This window comes from Pseudorca crassidens, chromosome 3 (assembly GCF_039906515.1).
Source record: "Pseudorca crassidens isolate mPseCra1 chromosome 3, mPseCra1.hap1, whole genome shotgun sequence".
NCBI lineage: Eukaryota > Metazoa > Chordata > Mammalia > Artiodactyla > Delphinidae > Pseudorca > Pseudorca crassidens.
This window is the reverse complement of record NC_090298.1, coordinates 64,974,590-64,999,414: the sequence shown is the minus strand read 5'-3', so window position 1 is coordinate 64,999,414 and position 24,825 is coordinate 64,974,590. Positions and strand designations below refer to the sequence as shown.

The following is a 24,825-nucleotide window of genomic DNA, read 5'->3' as shown; positions in this document are numbered from 1 at the left end:
TAGTGCTATTTTACATTTACCTTACAGACACCTTTAAAATTATTTCTTGTTGCCTACTGTATTAGTTTGATAGGGCTGCTGAAACAAAGTATCATACAGTGGGCGGCTTAAATAACAGAAATTTCTTGTCTCATAGTTCAGGAGGCTAGATGTCCGAAATCACATTGTTGGCAGGATTGGTTTCTTCTGAGGGCTGTGAGGGATTAGTCTGTCCAGGCCTCTGTCCATCTTCTCCCTGTGGTTCTTTACATCATCTTCCCTCTAAGTGTGTCTCTCTGTCCAAATTTCTTCTTTTTATGAGGACATCAGTCATATTGGATTAGGGGCCCACCCTACTCCAGTATAACCTCATCCTAACAAATCACATCTGCAACAACCATGTTTCCAAATAAGGTCACATTGATGTGTTGGTGGCTAGGATTCTAGCATCAGTTTTGAGTGGGGACTATTTAACCAATAACACTTAATTAAACCTTTTAGTAAAAGAAGCCTGACTGGAGATCAGGGCTTTTTTATTTTTCTTCTCCAATAGCTTAATAGAAACTCATTTGATCCTCACTGCTCTGTTACTCTCAAATGAAATTAATGCCAGTGGGAGGCATTTTTGACAGAACCGTCCCTGTTCTGGTTCTTCAGGCTATAGAGTTATCTAATGAGTAGTTTGTGGAAATACGCCTGTATATAATTTTATTTCCCTGGAATTTTCTTAAGTTAGAATACACAAAGTTAACTGAGAACCAAGCACTTCTCTTGGGGCTAATCTCTAAAGTAAATCTATCTGTCACTTCATGCTCCAGCTGTTCTCCTGTGCATCTAAATGGCCCCACTTCCCTGGAGGACTTAGGCAGATGATGGAAGAGTCTCTGAAGGAAAGTTTAGGTTAATCAGACTATCAAGCAGCTACTTATTTTTTTTTAAGATTATTCTGTAAATAAATGGTGAGAAGACTTCTTGAATAATAAGATTCAGAGGGAGACAAGTAGCTCTTTACTGTTATTTAGATAAAATCCCAATTAACTAAAACTGGTAACTGACCTATTTAGTTTAATTGAGCACCCCCCGCCCCCCATTGTATCGTGCTTTAAAAGGAAGAAATAACACAAAGGCTGTTCTGGGCTAGTAGACATTTTACAAGATCACTTTCATCTTATGTGTATCATCATCATCATTCTTAGGATTGCCAATGATTAATATTGAAAAAAACTGTGATTTTGAAACAATGCAAAGTTCTTGGTTATACACACAGTTTGGCTTTTTGTACTTATTAAAACTGGAAGGTGAACAAGGGGAGTTTAGCACAATTTATTTTTTTTTAATATGGGCTAAACCAAGGAACAGTAGATTAGATCCACACACTTGGGTTCTTGCCCTGATTCAGTTCCCACCTGACTGAATAACCTTGTGCAAGTTACTGCACCTTTCTTGGCTTCCTTTTTTATCTGCAAAGCGAGAGATTTGCACATTCAGCTGTGAAACTTTATTATTCTGTGAAATAAGTTGTGTGCTTACTTTATTGAAAGTGTAGTGCAGGATTTAAAGAAGGGAAGGAAATGTTCCTTGCCTTCAGAAAGGTTATAGTATAGATACATGGAAAACTATAATACATGAAAAGTTAAGTGGCAGTATAAAGTAACAATATAAGTTGTAACATAATAGATGCTATGAGTGATATGGACTGTAAGTACTGTGAGTTCTGAGATGGGTGAGACAGATACCTGTGGGGTGGAACCATCGAAAATACCTGCACAGTATTGGGGATTGAACTAATGTTGACCTTGCATAGATGAAGGGAAAAGCACAGGTGAGTGTCCAGCAAATGTGTAGAGACTGGAGCCATAAGTAATATTTGTTTAAAACAAGTAAGGTTGTTTCTGAAGTACAACACACACTGATCATGGGTATATTTGGTTCCCAACATGTCCAGTTTGGAATGTCTTACCACTTTTACATTATACTTGATAAAAGTATTTATGGTCAAATAATTTAAAGATTTTTCCTATAGTTTTTCAATATAAAAGTCAGGATTAAAATGAGGCAGCTGAAAGAAGGCTTGACTTAGAAAAATTCTAAAGTTCAAGGCAAAAATTTCAAGTAATTGGTATTGCATAGTGGTTGATTAGTTGAATCTAATTAGGATACATTTAATTGTCTTGATGTGTTTATGGCTTTTAAATCCTAAAGTATATATTTAAGCACATTTCAATTTTTTAGACTTAAAAAATCAGTTAATTATTTTTAGCTTTAGTTGCTCCTGGAAAATTGTGTAATAATATAAACATAATTTAAACTATATTTGTGATATTTAGTATTTTAAAGCACTTTTGTGAAGTAAATATTTCCTTAGTTTACCGCTTGTAATTTCTTTACCACTTATAATTTCTTAAGTTATGTTTCCTGTTAATAGATTCTTCAAGAATTTTAACATATTAAGTGGCTTTTAAAAACTCCGGTAGTTTGTATGAATAGAGAATAAGAGATTAATAAGAGAATTAATAAGAGAATAGTAGAAAATATGTTAAAGATATTTCCAGATTTCTTTATCTCCCATAGCACCAAGCACAAGAATGTTCACGTATATAGACACTCTATATGTACGTTATCTGTTGGATGGCTGGTGGAATGGGTGTGTAAGTGGATGAGTGGGTAAATTAATATATTCAAATTTGTTTTATATACATATTTATATAAATATTTTACATATAGATATATGAATTTTTGTATATATACATAATTTGTTTTACATATAGATATTTTATATCTACATTTAAAATGTTCTGTTTTGAATAATTTGGATGAGAGTTTTCCAAGATGTATACCATTGAAAATGTTCTATTAAAAAAAGGTCTGTCTAGCCAAATAGATTTGGAAGTGGGGCATATTACGTTTATGTCAAGAAATTAATAGAGATTAGCACATTAAAGGTTCTGAATGGTCCAGCAATAAAGAAACTTATTTAAATTTAGCCCAGCGTTTCCAAAATAGTGTGTGTACGTGTATGTATATGTGTGTATATATGTACATGCAAAATTTGGAAAACAGTGGGTTTTTATGTAATGTAAGTGATAGAACTGAACAGATGGTGGTATGGCAGGGAAATGGGAGGTGGTGATGGTATTTCATAAGACTTGTAGGTAACTGAGAAAGCATATGTAAGCTTACAGTTTTTACAGGAGGTAATGAGCTAGAGATAGTGAAAGCCTGCCACACCCTTCACAATCATGCTGTCATTAATTATATACCACAATGGAAGGACTGAGAAAGGAGAACAAAAGTGTACCAGATGACTAAGGAGGAGAATCACCAACCCTCCACCTCACTGCTTAGGTAACACAAATGCCAGTGCTGCTTTGTGACAGCAGTGATCATGTGACCATTTCACATGGCTCAGATTGCCGGGCTTTTTGCCTGGCTTGGGTGTTCACTTGGTGCATCAGCTCCCAGTTTTCTGTTCACACGTGGAAGAAACTAAAGCAGCAGGGAAGCTCCATAGCCAGGTACTCTTGGCATTTATTCATTTTAGGTAGCAAATATTTTCAGCTTTAGCTCAGTATATTTATTAGGCATGAAAATATAATAAATATAATAAGGAAACAAAATGTAGAATTTGTCTATGGGTGCAAGGAAAAACTTGGCACCAAATTCTGGATCTGTGGATTAAAAAAAAAGTATTTAAAATAAACTGAAAGATAATCTGAAATAAGCTGACTTTATTAAGCTCTTTTTTGGTTTTTCTCTTTTAAGAGAAAACATTAATAAGCATAATAAATCCAGTGTTTTCTATTACTAGGAAAATAAACACAAAGACTTAGACTCAATGCTTAACAATTAAGTGAAAGAGGAATTGAATTTAAATGACTTTTTAAAAAATTTTTTATTTGAATTTTTCTGACATTGGTGTTTATTAAGAGGTTTATATAAAACTCTTCTTCTCTTTCCCCACTATTGTTTTAAAATAAATTTATTTATTTATTTACTTTTGGCTGTGTTGGGTCTTCGTTGCTGGTCACGGGCTTTCTCTAGTTGCGCTAGCGGGGACTACTCTTCATTTTTTGCGGTGCGCAGGCTTCTTATTGCAGTGGCTTCTCTCGTTGGGGAGCACAGGCTCCAGTAGTTGTGGCTCGCGGGCTCTAGAGGGCAGGATCAGTAGTTGTGGCGCAGAGGCCTAGTTGCTCCGTGGCACGTGGGATCTTCCCTGACCAGGGATCGAACCCGTGTCCCCTGCATTGGCAGGCGGATTCTTAGCCACTGCGCCACCAGGGAAATCCCCCCACCATTTTTTTTTTAAACAATTGAATTTTAAAGTCATTATTTTGACTTTTTTTCCGCTGGAAATATGTGTTGTGTTTCCCTCTGGGCCTCCTCAGATAATCTGATGTGCTCCTCTTGTCCCATGGAATCACTGTATTAATGCCAAATTTTGTGTGTCCATCTGACAGACAGTGCAGATAATGGCTGAGAATGCCTGCGTTTTGGGGGTCCTCCTGGGTTGCTAGCACTACACGTGTCTTCTATCATGACTGATGCATATGTTTTGTCATGGCTTAATATCTTCAAAATAATTTGTGTGCTCTTAAATCTCACTTTTAAATATAATTTTTAAACTTATATTAAGTTATTTAATTTTTAAAAAGCTTTGTAAACACTGAAGGTTTTTATAATTTAATGGTCAAACTGCTTTACCATTTAATCCTTAATTAAATATTGAACCACTTAAAGTAGCCGTCACATGAAGAATACTGAATAAGATGTGGGAAAAAAAGGGGGGAGAAAAAGACAAAGATCCCTCATTAAAATGACCAGTTTGTCTTTTGTAGTAAACAGTGGAGACTGTGTGTAAATATCTGTTCTCATTCCTAGTTATTGGAGCTTGAGTATGTTAAGGTTTAGCTGTAGCCTGAGAGATCACAGTTCTTTTACTGTCCAGTAGTTCAATCTGAGACATTAATGGCAGCGTGGAGTAGGTCACAGATCCCTTAGCTGGCTAAAGGCTATGAAGATATTATGTAACCGTTTAAGGGGACATAATGGAAAGAGGCAAAAAAAAAGGTCCAATCTACCTTCCTGTAATAAAACAAACAAAAAAATGTAGTGATCCAGTTTGAATTGGCATTTGGGTCGTGTGATATAAGGATTATCTCTACTGGGGTTGAGCACTAGCAGAGAGCTCATGCTCAGATGTCTAGATGAAAGTGTAAATTGATAAGCTTGGTTAAAAAGAATAGCATTCCTGCATTTGTTCAGAACTTACTGGCGTTGTGTTTCATATACTTTGTATTTTCAGAATCCCATTTTGGAGCTTCTGTTCCTTTCCTTCCATTGCTTTGCATGAAAGCCCTGTGTATAAGTAACATTGAGTAGCAGGAAGAATCTATAGCTTTTGTCCTTTTCTAAATACTACAAAATCTTTTTTTACTATGAAAAAATTAATGATGTTGATTTCTTTCAAAGTATGCCTTATTAGTCTCATATATCTTTGTTTCTAATCATCCCTATTAATGATACAGTTAAACTTAAGTTTTAATCCTCTGTGAAAACATTAATTACTATGTAAATTGGCATTCTAGGATAAAAGGGTTCAGAGGTCAGATGGGTTTATGGAATGGTACATACTATATATCTTTTTAGAGATTCACAATGTACATCATGTCAAAGGCTCTAATAGTTGCTAAGGTAAATAATTATTTTAGTCCAGAGTTTCTTTGGAGGCCAGTGATAGAATAAAGTGACAAGGATGTCTGTTGCCTTAGTACTTTTGTATTTTGCTGGGCTTGTTTTGATATTACTAAAATAAAAAGCCTTATGAGATTAACCTAGTCAAAAAGGTCTTTTTCATTTGAGACATCTTTAGTGGAATTATTTAGCATAGTGTTTGACACATAGATGCTTAATAAAGAAAGAAATTTGTTAAGATTGATCAAGAATGGACAGTGAAATAAAGACTTTAGAATTAGATTGGCCTCTTGTAGTGTTTAGTATTTCTGTAGAGTCCTTCTTCCTTGATTGCTCTAGGAAATATTTTCCTACATTATCCCTCTGGCTTTTTTCTGGCTTCAGAGTTGGGGTTGGGAGGTGGAGGGTGTAGAGACTCAGGAGCTGGGAGACCCAGGACACAAGCCTTAGGAATCCTGGATTCCTGAACCGAGACACCCCGGGCACTGTAATAGAGCTTCATTTAGGGCTGATTTTTCCTTCCATTTATACTCATAGTTGTCTGTGCCCTTACAGGGCCGCAGCTGAAGTTGCTGCTGGATTGGAAATAAACAGGCCAATTGAATTTACCACCATATTATTCTTCTGTTTTAATTTAGAAATCTTGAAGTCTTTCACAACTTGGAGGGTTACATTTCTGGCTCTTTAAGTCCTACTTGAAGGAAAAGGAACTATAGTTACTTTCATAATGTGGTTAAGTTTATCTATTTATCAATATATTCGAAGTGTTTGCCACAATAATAATAGTTACTGTTTTAACCATAATGTGCTAGGCCTTGTGCTAGGCTTTCTACGTAGCTGATCTGTAATTGTCATAACCACCCCAAGTGGTAATTTACTGGGTAGTTCAATTTTGCAGGGAAGGTAGGGTCTCAGAGAGATCTGTATTTGTTTTGTTGTAGTTCTTCTCAAAAAATAGTCTGTAATTCATTTTTTAAAACTTTTTTTTAAAGCCTCTAGTTAGGATTCAGTGTATTAGAGAGTAACAGTAGGGTAAAAACCCACTTATTTCTCTTCTTTGAAAACTCACCCTTATTTTTACTCATATACATATTTTCATTTTTTACTCACCCATTGGATTAATCATTTTTTTGGCTTCCTCTTTTGTATCTTGCTTAGAAATAATCCAGTGGAACAGAAAGATGCTTGCTGAGACCAAGGAATTAATCTGCTTCCTTCATTTCCACTTTTCCCCCACTGCTTTTCATTGCTGTGAGTTAGGCATAGACAGGGCTGTGGCACTTGTTACAGAGATCAGGATTTTTGAGGGAGTGCAAAGGCTGTGATGGTAGGATAATCATTTTAACTCCCTGTTCTGCTGCCATCTTGGGCAAAACTAGTGGCACCAGAGAGATGCCTGGAAGTTCTTAATGAATTTTTCAATGGATTTTTTTTCATGATGTGGGAATTGAAGAATGGCTATCCAGAGTAGATGCACTAAGCATTCAGTAACCACGACCAACACTCCGCCTTACATTACACTTAGCAATTATTTATTTAGACTGTTGCAATATTTTTCCTGTTTTGATCTTGAATCTTTCTCAGTCTCAGATTAACACTTTACAGTGTGTGATGAATAAGGACTTTGAAACTAACAACATGTTATATTGGTTTAGTTAGTTAAACTAATGGATGCCAATGTCATTCAAAGTACATGTTCAATCAGAATTCTTTTGCCAGATCCTAGAAGCTTAAATTATGTGCCAATGCTTTTGCTTTATTATTCCTTAAACTTATTCCTGGCAGACTAAAATTGTAAAGGTTTGTTGGACTCTACTCTCAACCATTGGCTATTTCATTTTTTTTTTGCAAGTTGCTCTATAGAATTTGGTGTTTATTATTTTATCAGAAATTGGCAAAAGCATGCACAGTTTAAATAAATGCCTTTTCTCTTTCTACTCCTCTTGTTATCCATCACCCCTTCCTTATTGCTGAAAATGAGTTATTTGTTCAAAATAGGATAACTTTTGGTGTTCACTGTCTTAACCTTTTTATTTTGAGCTAATTTGTGCCCTTAAAAAAAAAAAACTAGCATAAATTAAGAAATGTGGAAATAGGTGGAACGTCCAGACAAAAAGTACTTATTAAATACCTGTAGTGTAGATACCATTACATAGTACATTAGGCCACCCATTTTACTGTTTACATATAAAGTGGAATAATTAAGCTTAACATCCTAAAAACTCTTAAAGTAATTTTGACTATAATCTTATTTTTATGGTTGGTATTTTATATTTAAAATCTTTTACTTTCTGTACATTTTCTTTGTAGTTCATTCATATTCTATGTTAGTCATAGTCTGAGTATTTTAAGTAGTCACATAAATTTCTCAATATCATTTTTAACCTTTGAGGATTTACAGTGTCTTGAGAAAGAAATTTACTATAAAAATTAATTAGGATATAAAACACTGTGTAAAGAACTTATTTTTCAAAAGGATATGTAGATGATATTTTTGATAAATAATTTTACTTGAGGGGCAAATAATTATGGTTATATTTTTATAATGTCAATATTTGTTCATTTGATACATTTAATCATCTTAATGTATCATTTGGGTATATGAGTAATTATTATTGGATTTAAGGGATTTATACTTACGACAATGTAATATTATAATTCAGGGTTTTACCTAGCCTATTTTGAGAACTTTATTTCTTTTTTAAGGAATTTTAGTGGTCTCTAGAACAACAGACAGCAGAAATGGAACCTCAGATCCTGCTTCACTTTATTCTTCAAAATCTTCTACTAAGTAGTTCAACAAACAATAAGATTAAAAATATTAAAGCTAGTAATCATAGTTGTTAACTATTATATTTCTCTTTTTGTGCTTTATTTCCTGAAACAATTGTTTCATTTCAAATTATGTAAATCTAATTAAAATAGAAGATCAGGCAAGTGATATTAATGAAGCATTCTATGTAAATAAACACCAGATTGTAAATTCCAGCAGAAGCTGTCATCAACTGTTGTAATAAAAACATACCTAAGAGTATAACTATTTTAGTGAATGAAAGAAGAAGTTGAAGCAAAACCAACCAGTCTGGATAATTTGGTCTGAAAGAGTTTTCTACTGTAGCTAGTCTTCTTTCCCCTGCTTCTCAGCTTTATACAGAAAAATGTTCTCAGTCCTCCATTTAATTTTTCGGGCTGGTTAAAATTGAAAGCATTTATAATGTTATCTTGCAGTGTTACCAGTGAAAGATGACTTAACATCTCATCTTTCAGCTGGACAGACCTAATTTTTGACAGCCTGTCCTGGATAGGTAAGATTTTGGCCATGAATAAGTTAAGATTATTTAAAAAGGAATCACCACTTAGTCTCAGGTAACCTGAAGTATAAAGAAAACTCCTTTCTTCTCAATCTCTGAAATGCCCTGTACTCTTCCTTAACTAATCATGGACACAAGTTCATCATGGAAGAGGACTCTTGGGGATGTTGGGCTTCTCCCTGTCCCCAACCTCCACCCACCTTCTTTTTCCAGATACTTGTTGAGTGATTAAAGTGTGTCAAATGCTGGGTACAGGATAAAATGCTGAACAGGACACTCAAGGCTCCTGCTCTTCAGCAGCGTACAGTTTTATCTCCCCATACTTTTTATTTCTTAGTATGGGAAAATATGAAAGAATAACTCTACATGCTGTCCCTAGTGTTTAGGTAGGTTGTCTTTCAAAAGGTGGTTTATAAATTGGCTTGTTTGATACAGGGAACATATCACCAAAGAAAATATTATAAATTGTAATTATGTTCCCAAATGGTACCCATAATATAGCTGAATTCCAGAACTAACGATATTATGGTTTCCCATTGTCTTTGGGGATATGAATTTCAACTGTAAATTTAAAATTTAGAGACTCTATTTCGCTTTACAACAATTTCAATAACTGAAGAATGTTCCTTCCCCCCCTCCTCCCACTACCCCAGTTTCCATACGCCTTAAACAACAGGGAGTATTTCCATTTTTTTCCCCACCCATTGGCAGTGAGAGGTTTCTTCACCAACTGTGGTAGTGATGGTGGCAAGAGGAGAATGAGTGTCCTTGCAGCTGTGACAGGAAGGAGATATGGGCTTTGGGCACTTAGGGGGATGGGTGAAGTAGTCAGACAGGGAGACTGATCTATGAAAGATCATTCAGGAGATGGAGAACCTTTTGCACCTAGAAAAGGAAGAATGGGAGTTGAGGGTAGATGGAGTAGTATTGGGATGGGGTCAAGATGGCATTAAAGGAGTGGGGTAGCATAAGTTGGATGTGGTAGAACAGGAAACTGGAGAGGAATGTTTAACAGTAGCTGCACAAAAGGGAACCGTATCTTGGCAGTCAGCCTGCCCAGGGGTTTGAATTTCTCAGATGCAGCAAATTTACGGGATTGACGTTTGCAAGTCAGGTTCTGCCTGTACACTGTTTCTTTTTATTGATGCTTCCTTTTTATCTATAATATCATTAGGAAATATTTAAATGTCCACATATCACATGGATTAAAAATGTTACTTTTATGCATTTGAAAGTCTTTGTTAAAATTTCCTTTAAGTTACATAATCTTTGTGATCTTTTCAAAGATAAATGTTAATATCATTTAGTATAAACTAAAAACAGTGTAAAATAAAATCCGTTAAAAGGAGAAAGCACTATTAAAATAAGTCAGACCTCATTTAGTCAAAGTAAAGGGAGAAGTTTCTAGCAATAATAATCTGGTTAGCTTACATTAACCATCTGTTTTTGCATGTTGTCTACTTTTTACATTAAAGCTGTCAGCATATTAATCATAGTTTTAAAAATTCTTGGTCTGATAATTCCAACATTCTTGCCATATCAGACTCAGGTTTCGATGCTTGTTCAGTCTCTTCAAACTGTGTTTTTGTACTTTTGTATGCCTTGTAACTTTTTGTTGAAAGGTGGACATGATGTGCTGGGTAAAAGGAACTGCAGTAAGGAGGCCTTTAGTAATACAGTGGAAAGATGGGGCTGTATATTCCATAGTCCTAGGATTAGGTCTCAGTTTTTTGGTGAGCTTGTGTTTCTGGACTGTGAACTTTGCCAGTGCTTCTCAGTTTTTGTGTTTTTTTTTCTTTTTTTAAACTTTCTAGGGGGGAGAGGATGCCTAGAGGAGGCTGGAGTTGTGTATGTCACTTACTCCAAGTCGGTTAGGCTCTGATGAAACCCCAGCAGATAAGGCTGTAAACTGGTTTCTCCCGAGGGCGGACCTTTTTAAGAATAGAATGCTCTAGCATATTCCAGAATGGTTGCTTCCCCGCACCCCCTGCTAGAAGCATGAGGGGCTTTTTCTCTGAATTTCACTGTAAGAACCAGGTTAGGCTCCTGGAGATAAAACTCACGATGACATGGAGGCCCTCCATGACTGGTTGGCCATTTTTTTTTTTTTTTAAATCTCTCAGACTTGTACATACTGAGTCTCTACCACTTTGTCAATTACAGCACAGGTTTTCCTACCCAGGCACTGGTTTCTGGATAGGTTCCTTTTGAGGGGTTTCCTTTCTGTTTGGTTATGTTTCTCTATATCTGCCTGTGTGTCTCTCCAGTTTTGGGGGCAGTAGTTAGCTCTGCGACCTCACCTCTCTTACAGATCTAAGGTTTGTTGATTTTTCAGTTTGGTCGGATTTTTACTGTAGAAAGAAACCATAGCTAAATCTGGGCAGGCTGCATTTGCCATGTTTAGGTATCCGGCCTTTATCGTATAGGTATGTGGGTACGCTGATGACCAAGGAAGCAACTTTAAGAGATTGATGCTTTGTAATGATCTTTTGACCTCACAGTGGAGAGGAATGAGGATAGGAGAAAGGAAGACCAGTTCAAACACTATTACAGTAATCTGCGGAAGTGACCGTGAGGACATTGCCAGAGAAAATAGATATGAGCCATAGACTATAAGCTCTAGAATACTTAGTGACCGAGTGCATATCAGGCAAGAGTAAGGAACTGAGGATTACTCCCAGGTTTTTGGTTTGGACAGCTAAATGAATATGTATCATTAACTAAGAGGTAGAACAGAGAGCAATGTGGCATATAAGTTGCCCAGGGGATATTCAGATGGATGTGCTCAGAAAACATTTTAATAAATTGACCTGGAGCTTTTAGCAAATTCTGAGTTGGAGACAGAGGTTTGGTAGTATCAACATTGACTGTTTTCTACTGACTGGCGTAGTAGGTCTGAGGAAAACATGTAGAATTGAGAAGAGGACCATGAAGTAATCTTAGGGAATGCCAACATTTTAGGGGTAGGTGGACGAAGAAAAGCTTGTAGAAAAAACAAAGCAGAGGTCCTGAACCAAGATGGTGGAGTAGAAGGACGTGCTCTCACTCCCTCTTGTGAGAACACCACAATCACAACTAGCTGCTGGACAGTCATCGACAGGAAGACACTGGAACTCACCAAAGAAGATACCCCACATCCAAAGACAAAGGAGAAACCACAGTGAGATGGTAGGAGAGGCGCAATCACAGTAAAATCAACTCCCATAACTGCTGGGTGGGTGACTCACAGACTGGAGAACACTTATACCACAGAAGTCCACCCACTGGAGCCCCACGTCAGGCTTCCTAACCTGGGAGTTCAGCAACGGGAGGAGGAATTCCTAGAGAATCAGACTTGAAGGCTAGTGGGGTTTGATTGCAGGACTTCGACAGGACTGGGGGAAACAGAGACTCCACTCTTGGAGGGCACACACAAAGTAGTGTGTGCACGGGGACCCAGGGGAAGGAGCAGTGACCCCAGGAGAGACTGAACCAGACCTACCTGCTAGTGTTGGAGGGTCTCCTGCAGAGGCGGGGTGTGGCTGAGGCTCACCGTGGGAACAAGGACACTGGCAGCAGAAGTTCTGGGAAGTACTCCTTGGTGTGAGCCCTTCCAGAGTCTGCCATTAGCCCCACCAATAAGCCCAGGTAGGCTCCAGTGTTCGGTTGCCTCAGGCCAAACAACCAACAGGGAGGGAACCCAGCCCCACCCATCAGCAGTCAAGCAGATTAAAGTTTTACTGAGCTCTGCCCACCAGAGAAACAGTCAGCTCTACCCACCACCAGTGCCTCCCATCAGGAAACTTGCAAAAGCCTCTTAGACAGCCTCATCCACCAGAGGGCAGACAGCAGAAGCAAGAAGAACTACAATCCTGCACCTGTGGAACAAAAACCACATTCACAGAAAGACAAGATGAAAAGGCAGAGGGCTATGTACCAGACGAAGGAACAAGATAAAACCCCAGAAAAACAACTAAAGTGGAGCTAGGCAACCTTCCAGAAAAAGAATTCAGAATAATGATAGTGAAGATGATTCAGGACCTTGGAAAAAGAATGGAAGCAAAGATTGAGAAGACTGCAAGAAATGTTTAACAAAGACCTAGAAGAATTAAAGAACACACAAACAGAAATGAACAATACAATAACGGAAATGAAAACTACACTAGAAGGAATCAATACCAGAATAACTGAGGCAGAAGAACAGATAAGTGACCTGGAAGACAGAATGGTGGAATTCACTGCTGTGGAACAGAATAAAGAAAAAAGAATGAAAAGAAATGAAGACAGCCTAATAGACCTCTGGGGCAACATTAAATGCAACAACATTCGCATTATAGGGCTCCCATAAGGAGAAAAGAGAGAGAAAGGACCCAAGAAAATATTTGAAGAGGTTATAGTCGAAAACATCCCTAACATGGGAAAGGAAATAGCCACCCAAGTCCAGAAAGTGCAGGGAGTCCCATACAGGATAAACCCAAGGAAAAACACGCTGAGACACATAGTAATCAAATTGACAAAAATTAAAGACAAAGAAAAATTATTGGAAGCAGCAAGGGAAAAACGACAAATAACATACAAGGGAACTCCCATAAGGTTAACAGATGATTTCTCAGCAGAAACTCTACAAGCCAGAAGGGAGTGGCATGATATACTTAAAGTGATGAAAGGTAAGAACGTACAACCAAGATTACTCTACCCAGCAAGGACCTCATTCAGATTTGATGGAGAAATTAAAAGTTTTACAAATAAGCAAAAGCTAAGAGAATTCAGCACCACCAAACCAGCTCTACAACAAATGCTAAAGGAACTTCTCTAAGTGGGAAACATAAGAGAAGAAAAGGACCTACAAAAACAAACCCAAAACAATTAAGAAAATGGTCATAGGAACATACATATCGATAATTACCTTAAATGTGAATGGATTAAATGCTCCAACCAAAAGACACAGGCTTCCTGAATGGATACAAAAACAAGACCCATATATATGCTGTCAACAAGAGACCCACTTCAGACCTAGGGACACATACAGACTGAAAGTGAGGGGATGGAAAAAGATATTCCATGCAAATGGAAATCAGAAGAAAGCTGGGGAAGCAATACTCATATCAGATAAAATAGACTTTAAAATAATGTTACAAGAGACAAGGAAGGACACTACATAGTGATCAAGGGATCAATCCAAGAAGAAGATATAACAATTATAAATATATATGCACCCAACATAGGAGCACCTCAATACATAAGGCAACTGTTAACAGCTATAAAAGAGGAAATCGACAGTAACACAGTAATAGTGGGGGACTTTAATACCTCACTTAAACCAATGGACAGATAATCCAAAATGAAAATAAATAAGGAAACGCAAGGTTTAAATGACACAATAGACCAGGTAGACTTAATTGGTATTTATAGGACATTCCATCCAAAAACAGCAGTTTACACTTTCTTCTCAAGTGCACACAGAACATTCTCCAGGATAGATCACATCTTGGGTCACAAATCAAGCCTCAGTAAATTTAAGAAAATTGAAATCATATCAAGCATCTTTTCTGACCACCATTGCTATGAGATTAGAAATCAATTACAGGGGGAAAAAACCTAAAAAACACAAACACATGAAGGCTAAATACGTTACTAAATAACCAAGAGATCACTGAAGAAATCAAAGAGGAAATCACAAAATACCTAGAGACAAATGACAGTGAAAACATGATGATCCAAAGCCTATGGGATGCAGCAAAAGCAGTTCTAAGAGGGAAGTTTATAGCTATACAAGCCTACCTCAAGAAACAGGAAAAATCTCGAATAAACAATATAACATTACACCTAAAGGAACTAGAGAAAGAAGAACAAACAAACCCCAAAGTTAGCAGAAGGAAACAAATCATAAAGATCAGAGCAGAAATAAATGAAATAGAAACAAAGAAAGCAATAGCAAAGATCAATAAAACTAAAAGCTGGTTCTTTGAGAAGATAAACAAAATTGATAAAACATTAGCCAGACTCATCAAGAAAAAGAGGGAGAGGACTCAAATCAATAAAATTAGAAATGCAAAAGGAGAGGTTACAACAGACACCACAGAAATACAAAGCATCCTAAGAGACTACTACAAGCAACTCTATGCCAGTAAAATGGACAACCTGGAAGAAATGGACAAATTCTTAGAAAGGTATAACCTCCCAAGACTGAACCAGGAAGAAATAGAAAATATGAACAGACCAAGCACAAGCAATGAGATTGAAACTGTGATTAAAAATCTTCCAACAAACAAGAGTGCAGGACCAGATGGGTTCACAGGTGAATTCTATCAAACATTTAGAGAAGAGTAAACACCCATCCTTCTCAAACTCTTGCAAAAAATTGCAGACGAAGAACACTTCTGAACTCATTCTATGAGGCCACCATCACCCTGATACCAAAACCAGAGACAGATACTACAAGAAAAGAAAATTACAGACCAATATTACTGATGAATATAGATGCAAAAATCCCCAACAAAATCCTAGCAAACAGAATCCAACAACACATTAAAAGGATCATACGCCATGGTCAAGTGGGATTTATCCCAGGGGTGCAAGGATTCTTCAATATATGCAAATGAATCAATGTGATACACCATAAAAAAAATTGAAGAATAAAAACCATATGATCATCTCAATAGATGCAGCAAAAGCTTTTGACAAAATTCACCACCCATTTATGATAAAAACTCTCCAGAAAGTGGGCATAGAGGGAACCTACCTCAACAAAATAAAGGCCGTATATGACAAACCCACAGCAAACATCATTCTCAATGGAGAAACACTGAATGCATTTCCTCTAAGATCAGGAACGAGACAAGGATGTCCACTTTCACCACTATTATTCAACATAGTTTTGGAAGTCCTAGCTATGGCAATCAGAGAAGAAAAAGAAATAAAAGGAATACAAATTGGAAAAGAAGAATTAAAGCTGTCACTGTTTGCAGACGACATGATACTACACATAGAGAATCCTAAGGATGCTACCAGAAAACTACTAGAGCTAATCAATGAATTTGGTAAAGTTGCAGGATACAAAATTAATGCACAGAAATCTCTTGCATTCCTATACACTAATGGTGCAAAATCTGAAAGAGAAATTAAGGAAACACTCCCATTTACCATTGCAACAAAAAGAATAAAATACCTAGGAATAAACCTACCTAGGGAGACAAAAGACCTATATGCAGAAAACTATAAGACAATCTACAGATTCAATGCAATCCCTATCAAATTACCAATGGCATTTTTTACAGAACTAGAACAAAAAATCTTAAAATTTGTATGGAGACACAAAAGACTTCAAATAGCCAAAGCAGTCTTGAGGGAAAAAAACGGAGCTGGAGGAATCAGACTCCCTGACTTCAGACTGTACTACAAAGCTACAGTAATCAAGACAGTATGGTACTGGCACAAAAACAGAAACATAGATCAATGGAACAAGATAGAAAGCCCAGAGCTAAACTCACGCACCTATGGTCAACTAATCTATGACAAAGGAGGCAAGGATATACAATGGAGAAAAGACCGTCTCTTCAATAAGTGGTGCTGGGAAAACTGGACAGCTATATGTAAAAGAATGAAATTAGAACAATTCCTAACACCATACACAAAAATAAACTCAAAATGGATTAGAGACCTAAATGTAAGACTGGACACTATAAAACTCTTAGAGGAAGATATAGGAAGAACACTCTTTGACGTAAATCACAGCAAGATCTTTTTTGATCCACCTCCTAGAGTAATGGAAATAAAAACAAAAAGAAACAAATGGGACCTAATGAAACGTCAAAGCTTTTGAACAGCAAAGGAAACCATAAACAAGACAAAAAGACAACCCTCAGAATGGGAGAAAATATTTGCAAACGAATCAATGGACAAAGGATTAATCTCCAAAATATATAAATAGCTCATGCAGCTCAATATGAAAAAAACAAACAACCCAATCCAAAAATGGGCAGAAGACCTGAATAAACATTTCTCCAAAGAAGACATGCAGATGGCCAAGAAGCACATGAAAAGCTGCTCAACATCAATTATTAGAGAAATGCAAATCAGAACTACAATGAGGTATCACGTCACACCAGTCAGAATGGGCATCATCAGAAAATGTACAAACAACAAATGCTGGAGAGGGTGTGGAGAAAAGGGAACCCTCTTGTACTGTTGGTGGGAATGTAAATTGATACAACCACTGTGGAGAGCAGTATGGAGGTTCCTTAAATCCCACTACTGGGCATATACCCAGAGAAAACCATAATTCAAAAAGACACATGCACCCCAATGTTCATTGCAGCATTATTTACAATAGCCAGGTCATGGAAGCAACCTAAATGCCCATCGACAGATGAATGGATGAAGAAGATGTGGTACATATATACAATGGAATATCACTCAGCCATAAAAAGGAATGAAATTGGGTCATTTGTTGAGACGTGGATGGATCTAGAGACTGTCATACAGAGTGAAGTAAGTCAGAAAGAGTAAAACAAATATTGTATATTAACGCATATATGTGGAACCTAGAAAAATTGTACCGATGAACCGGTTTGCAGGGCAAATATTGAGACAGATTTAGAGAACAAACGAATGGACAGCAAGGGGGGAAAGCCACGGAGGGGGTGGGGGTGGAGGTGTGATGAATTGGACGATTGGGATTGACATGTATACACTGATGTGTATAAATTGATGACTAATAAGAACCTGCTGTATATATAAAAAAAAGAACCAAAACAGCCAAGACAGTTTTGAAGAGGAAGAAGATGTGGTAGTGGTAAGGTGTGGAGACTTATTTATGCAATAACAAGATTTTTAAAATAAAACTAGTGTAATATTGGCATGGGAGTGGGCAAGTACTGTATGTCAGTGCAACAGTCAGAGTGCTCAAGAAATGACCCACATATAATGAGAACTTGGCGTTATTATAAATTGGCATTATATTGATTAATCAATATTTTGTGCTAGATAATTTTGTATGAAAAAAATCAACTTAATTCTATATCTAGGACTCTTCTTGGAGTTTCAGACTCATACTAAAACAATGTATCCCGAACTGAACTGATTGTAACTTGTCAAACTCTTCCTTTTGTATTCTGTGTATCACTAGCAAAGAAATTTGAGAGCCAGTATTTATTCTTCTGCCTCCTAAATTTATTTCGCACGTCCAAGCAATAAGATATTTTGTAGAGTTTAAAAAAAAAAAGAAAAAACAAAGCAATGTTTTAAGATACGGAGGAGAATGAGTGAAGAGTGATTTGAGGTCTTAAGTCTGAGGGAGTTACCACCAGAGTCAACTACACTGAAGGAGCAAACTAAGACAAGGATTGCATGGTGACCACTTTTTTTTTTTTTTTTTTTTTGCGGTACGCGGGCCTGTCCCTGTTGTGGCCTCTCCCGTTGTGGAGCAACAGGCTCCGGACGCGCAGGCTCAGCGGCCATGGCCCATGGGAGCAGCTGCTCCGCGGCATGTGGGATCTTGCCGGACCGGGGCACGAACCCGTGTCGCCTGCATCGGGAGGCGGACTCTCAACCACTGCGCCACCAGGGAAGCCCCATGGTGACCGCTTTTGACAATGCAGCAAGAGTGGTTCAGGTAGAGTTGTGTGGAAGTCATATTATGGGAAGACTGGAGAGTAAGCCTGACTTCACAGCACATGTACTAGTTAGGAGTTGATTAGGTTGAACATAATTGGAAACCCTAAATAAGATTAAAAGTTATTTCCTCTTAAATAAAAGAAATCTGAAGATTGAGAATCCAGGGCTGAAATGGCAGTTCCATGAAGTTGTCAGGAATCTATACCCCTTCTACCTTTTTATTCTAGTGTATTAGTCAGCTTGGGCTGCGATAATAAAGTACCACATTCAGAGTGGCTTATGAAGAACAGAAATTTATTTTTCACAGTTCTGGAGGATGGAAGTCCAAGATCAGAGTGCCAGCACGGTGTGTTTCTAGGGAGGATGCTCTTCCAGGTTGTAGACTGCTGACTTCTTGTTGTGTCCTTACATGGTGGAAAGAAAGCTAGCTAGCTCTCTGGTCTCTTCCTGTCAGGGCACTAATACCATTATGAAGACTCTACCCTCATGACCTAATTACCTCCCAAAGGCCCCGCCTCTAAATACCATCACATTGGGATTAGGGTTTTAACAAATCAATTTTGGGGGAACGCAAACATTCAGTCCATTGCATCTGGCATTCCTAGAGTGGTCTCATTCTCATGGTCCAAGATGGAGGCTGAAGCATCACACCAACCTTATAGGCAGAATGCGGGTTAAGGGAATGTGGAACGATACCCCTTAGTGTAAGTCTTCCAACTTAAATCTCTATCTCCTTGGCCAAACTTCAGGCAAGTGAACACACCCAGCTTCAAGGGAAATAGGGGAACATTATCTTTTAGCTGAGGAGGAATATGTCCAGATAATAATTTTGTTTCTCACTACTCAGAGGAAAGACCTTCCAGGCAACTAAGAGTCTCTACTGTAGAAGATATTAAAATTGTGTGTGTGTTTGTGTGTGTGTGTGTGTGTGTGTGTGTGTGTGTGTGTGTAATTGAGGGGGGAGAATAGGAGCTTATTAAAGCTCTGTAAATTCAGTTAATCTGCTGTTTTGGAGCTTCCATGGTATTTCTCCTGGCCATTACTGTGGTTCATCATAAGGAAACTGTTAAAAATAGAGGAATAGATTGTGCACCTGACAGTGCTGATCTGCAAACTATTCTGCTTTTAAACACATTTAATTTTGCAGATATTTAGGGAAGTCAATTAAGGAAGGTAGACCTTTGCTATAATATTTTACTTACATTCTATAAATTATATTTTGGCATGCCAAGGAAACACTGAAATGGCATAGTAATCTGATTTAGTACCATGAACCTATTATAACACATTTTCTATTTAACTGGCTTTGTAATTGTCAATATTAGTGTAATTTATCCCCTTCAACTGTTTTGGAATAAAAAGTATGGTTTCTAATTATAGGGTAGATTAGGTTAAAAAGCTTAAACTAATATAGGATGTAGCAATTCTCTGCTAACATCAGGGAGAATTTGGAAAGAGTAAATGTGTTTAGAAATTGCTTATTCTTTTAGATAGAGTCTTATTGTGATATGCCTCTTTCCATTTACTGATTGGAACTCTGCTTTTTACCCATCAAACCAACTTGTATGGAGTCAGTTGACTAATCTTTCACTGGTATGGTCAGGTTTTTCCCATAGGTATAGATAGCATGCTTTTATCTTCCATTTTTGGTTTGGAAACCTTGGAACCTTGGTCCACGTGATCTATAGGAACCACACAGACTTACATCATGGAGAAACAGTTTATCTTCTTAATGTTTGAGTTGAGGAGCAGGGTGGTGGGAGTGGTGGTTGTACTAACAGTTGCCTTATGTTGACTTTGACAGGTAAGCTTGCCACTTCTCCATCTTTCACTTGGTCACAGAGTGATATTTCCTGGGAATATAATTTCTTCATGGAAGATATTGAATCATGTTGTTTTGCAGTATTTTTCGAGATACAGCAGACTAAGCTTTGAGTCATATATCCTAATCTCAACTCTTTTATCAAATAGTTCTGTTGATCTGGAAGTCACTCAATTGCTCTGGGCCATATTTTAGTAATAATGGGATTATGTAATCTTGTATCTGAGAGGTATTTTAAAGTTCATCTGATCCAAACCTCTGTTCAATGAATAAAGCCCCTGCAGTATCCCCAGTTTCAACCTGTACCGTTCCTTTACTCTTTCAGAGATTGGACACTCACATTTCCCAACCCCAAAATGGTTCTTTTCTCAGCCTATAAGATTTTTGGATAGCTCTAATGGTTACAAAAAGGGTCTTTGAGGTGTTGAGTTACAATTTGCCTTCTTAGCACTTTAACCCATTGGTTTTAGTTCCACCCTCTTTAGCCATGTAAAATAAGACCAATCCCTGTAATAGCTGACAACCTATTAAGTGTTTGAGCCTTTACTTTCTGCAGGTTATGCATCACTGATACTTCCAACCATTGCTCACAACTTGTCTTTTTTTTCCCCCCTCATCTTTCTAGGACTTATTATCTCTCCTTTTTTAGTTCTATGTTAATGAATTTAAGGTAAAATTAGCTCTTGGTAGGGTGGTCTAATATACTATTAATTCATATTAAACTTGCAGTCAGCTAAAACCTGTCTTTTTATATGGGCTATTGTTATATTTGTCTATCCTATACAAGATTTTTGATTCAAGCACAGTACATTTATTTTTGTCAAGTTAATCTTATTAGATTTAGTGCAGTGTTTCAGAGTGCCTGTTCTTTTGGGATACTGATTCAGGAATCTAAATATTTAGTTATCTCCTTACTTTTATTTTCAAATTTGATAATTATGCTGTGATTGTTTATCTAAAATCAAGGAGTTTGATTATTTGTATTGGGACTTAGGGAAGTCAAGATCTCTTAGGTCACTCTTCATTGATTTAGGCACGCATGGATGCCAAATGCTTCTGAGTGCAATTGACTGGAAATTGAGTATCTGGAGATTAATTTAGTAGAGGTTCATGTTGTATTTAATCCTATTTTCTTGCCTTGTCTGTTTTTCTCTTTTATCTATTGATTATTTTAGCTTCTTATCTAGAGATACACTTTAAACATTTATTTTTAGATACAAATATAACTGAAGAATCAGAATAACTTTATCTAAATTTATAGATATATAGATCCCACTTTCTGATACTAAAAAAAATGTGGGTTTTTACTTATGTTTTGGGGTACAAAGTAAATTTCTGTATTCTAAAGCTTTACATGGTAACCTAAATTTTAATTAGGAAATGCCATAGGGAATGCCTTCTAGATGAACATTTTTCTCAATTACAAATGTACAGAAACAGGCTTATTTTTTAAAAATCTGAAAAAATTAAAGAGAACTATATGGAGAAATTCTTAATAAAATAACATTGCTATAAACTGCTACTAAATAATTAAATGTTTCCTTTCCTATGTAAATGCATTTTATAAGCCATAAAATAGTATAAATATAAGTTCCTATTATTACTCTATCATATTCTATATAATAGAGTAAAATCTTTCTATTGCATAGTGATACTAGAAGTCTGTCTCAATAAAGGAATATTTTGTGAAACATTTTATTCCTTTCAGGTACATAGAGAATTTTATTTTGGCCACAGTGTTGTATATAATTTAGATAATTATTTCATGCTTTCCTTAAACGTCCTCTTTTCTTCCTGCTTATCCCATTTCCCTTAATACCTAGCTTAAGTACAATTTCCTCTGTCAGTTAAAGCCCTTTTGTTAAGAGTCTCTTACAGTGGTCTCTTCCTGTTCTGAATTCTTGATATTTTGTTGCCTGTACACCAATCATATGCCACTTTGTGTTACTGATCTTATTTTTAATTATATTTTTCTTCCGATTAACAAGTCTGAAAATTACTTGAGGGCAAAATTTGTGTCTTCTTTTTTTTTTTTTGGTCTAAGACCTAGAACAATGGTAGGAGCTTACTGACTGTTGATGGTGATGAGCGTTAAGTGTTTCTTTGTAAAGTTTCTCAGGATGTTTGAAAGTAGTTTTTCTTTCTAACATTAGATATTTAGAATTATCTTTATGCTGCTAATTTGTTAAACTCTTTGTTAGTGTAAAGATGTATTCTTTGACCATATTGCCACAAATTCTGCCTTAGTGGGTCCTAAATTAATGATGTTTCATTGGTTCTCAATACTTTACACAAACTAGATGCTTAAGAGTTGTCTAATAAAGAGATAAATAAATGGCCTGAAAGAGCAAATGCTGTAAATGTCTAAATATTTCGAACTAACGCTAGGAAATGGATTAAGCCCTAGACAAAACCCTTGTGGTTCTGATTATTTTATATGGAGCTTTTTAAAAATAGCTTCAAATAGGGATTAAAAATATACATTTATACCCTCTGAAAATCAGAGAGAAGAATTATCCTGTGTCTTTCCTGAGTTGGGTTTTTCCTTCAAACACCTGCCCATTTCCTTCTGTGGTATTAAGAGTTCTGGGACCTGTGTCTATGGGTGTATTCTTCTGAAGCATTTCTTCCCTGTTCCGTATGTGCCCTAAGGAGTACAGATCAGAGACATTGCTGCAATTTGTTATGAGAAAAACTCTCCCAGAATTCCTCTAGGGAAAGTGGAAAATGAATTACAAGCACTAGCCTCAATGAATGGTGCATATTAATGTGGATACTTTAAACATGGCAGTAACGAAGTAGGTCCAACTAAAGACATCACCAAATATGTTATAGTTAGATGATCATACAGATTTGGCTGGGGTTAAGGAAGTTAGAACAAGGTGAAACATTTAAAAAGAAGGTGCAAGAAGTAGTAGGGAGTGTAAAGTGAGTGCTAAAGGAAAGCAGATATAAAGCAGAATAGATCTAAATGCCAAAATAGCATGTGCAAAGATTAGAAAAGAGAATTAACAGGAAGCATTAAGAAAAATAAGAATGTCAGATCAAGTTCTTCTCATTTCTATTCATGGACTCCTTAGAAGTCCTGAGGGTAGAGAAGTAAGCTATAGTGACTTCAGTCCACATCAGGGAGCCTCAGACTTTTAGTGAGGAGACTATTAATGTTCATGAAGCAGGGAATAGAAGGATATTGGAGGATTTACAGTTCCCTAAACTTGTGGGGGATACAGGTTACTAAAACCTGGTCAGAATGAAGTGTTCACGTCTGTGATCCCAAGTTTGAAGAGCCTAAGAAAGGAAGGTAGATCCTGAACTGCTGATCTTAGACTTGGCTCTGTGGCGTGGGTTGCAACCACCTGTCATGTGACCTGCTGGGCAGAGAAATGATGACTTATGATGAGGAGGTGCTGCCTATACATATAGCTTCTGCTATGTGCACTCTTTAAAAGACAGAAATAAGGAGAGAGAGTTTTTTTTTTAATTTATATTTTATTTTACATTGGAGTGTAGTTGATTTACAATGTTGTGTTAGTTTCAGGTGTACAGCAAAGTGATTCAGTTAAACATATGAATATATCCATTCTTTTTCACATTCTTTTCCCATATAGGCTCTTACAGAGTACTGAGCAGAGTTCCCTGTGCTATACAGTAGGTCCTTGTTGATTATCTATTTTGTATGTAGTAGTGTGTATATGTTAATACCAAACTCCTAATTTATTCCTCCCCACCACGTTTCCCCTTTTGGTAACTATAAGTTTGCTTTCACAGTCTGTGAGTCTGTTTCTGTTTTGTAAATAAGTAGAAGAGAGAGATTTTAAATGATGCAATTTATTTTCAGTTCTACAATAAACTTCTGCATGAGGTGAAAAAAGAAAAAAAAATCGTAAAGCCTGGAAGAAATTCTGAGTAAGTTATTCTCAGTGCTTAGTAGCAAGAGGAAAAACATTAGACTGCTTTTAAATGTTTTCCACTCATCTTAATTTCTTGGGATATGTAATTTATATTATTTATAAAGAAGATATTTTCTTGGTTATTAACTTATTATTAGAGTAAACTGTTACTGTTCATTTGTACTTGAGGAAAATGTTACACATAGATAATAATTTAAAATTAGCTTGGGGAAGGAGATATGAACTGATGACTAAGTTTTAAAATAATTTTTTCTTGATTATAGGAATTTGCAAAACACAGAACAGTAGAGAGAGGGAAGTAAGAAGCCCCATTACCCCTTGTAAATTCTTTGAAAAATACTTGTTTTAAAAAGGGCAGTTTTAGGTTCATAGCAAAATTGAGCAGAAGGTACAGAGATTTCCCATATTCCCCTTGCCCTCAGTGGCCATGTCATTCACCAACCTGAAAGTTATTTTGATATCTCTGACTTGATACTTGGTATCACTTTTTAAATAATATTTATCTTTACTTAAAGCT

At 36.6% G+C, this 24,825-nt stretch overlaps 1 protein-coding gene across 6 annotated transcripts in view; it reads left to right on the top strand.

Annotated features, from left to right (window-relative positions):
- The window catches only part of SSBP2 (single stranded DNA binding protein 2), a 306,203-nt gene that overhangs the window by 39,277 nt on the left and 242,101 nt on the right, over window positions 1-24,825 (top strand). The window contains exon 2 of one of the 6 annotated variants that reach the window (XM_067731152.1): window positions 24,236-24,303. The exons of the other annotated variants lie outside the window; for them this stretch is intronic. Coding sequence (XP_067587253.1) covers window positions 24,236-24,303 — 68 coding nt within the window. The remainder of the gene's footprint in view (window positions 1-24,235; window positions 24,304-24,825) is intronic. 6 annotated transcript variants of the gene reach the window in all.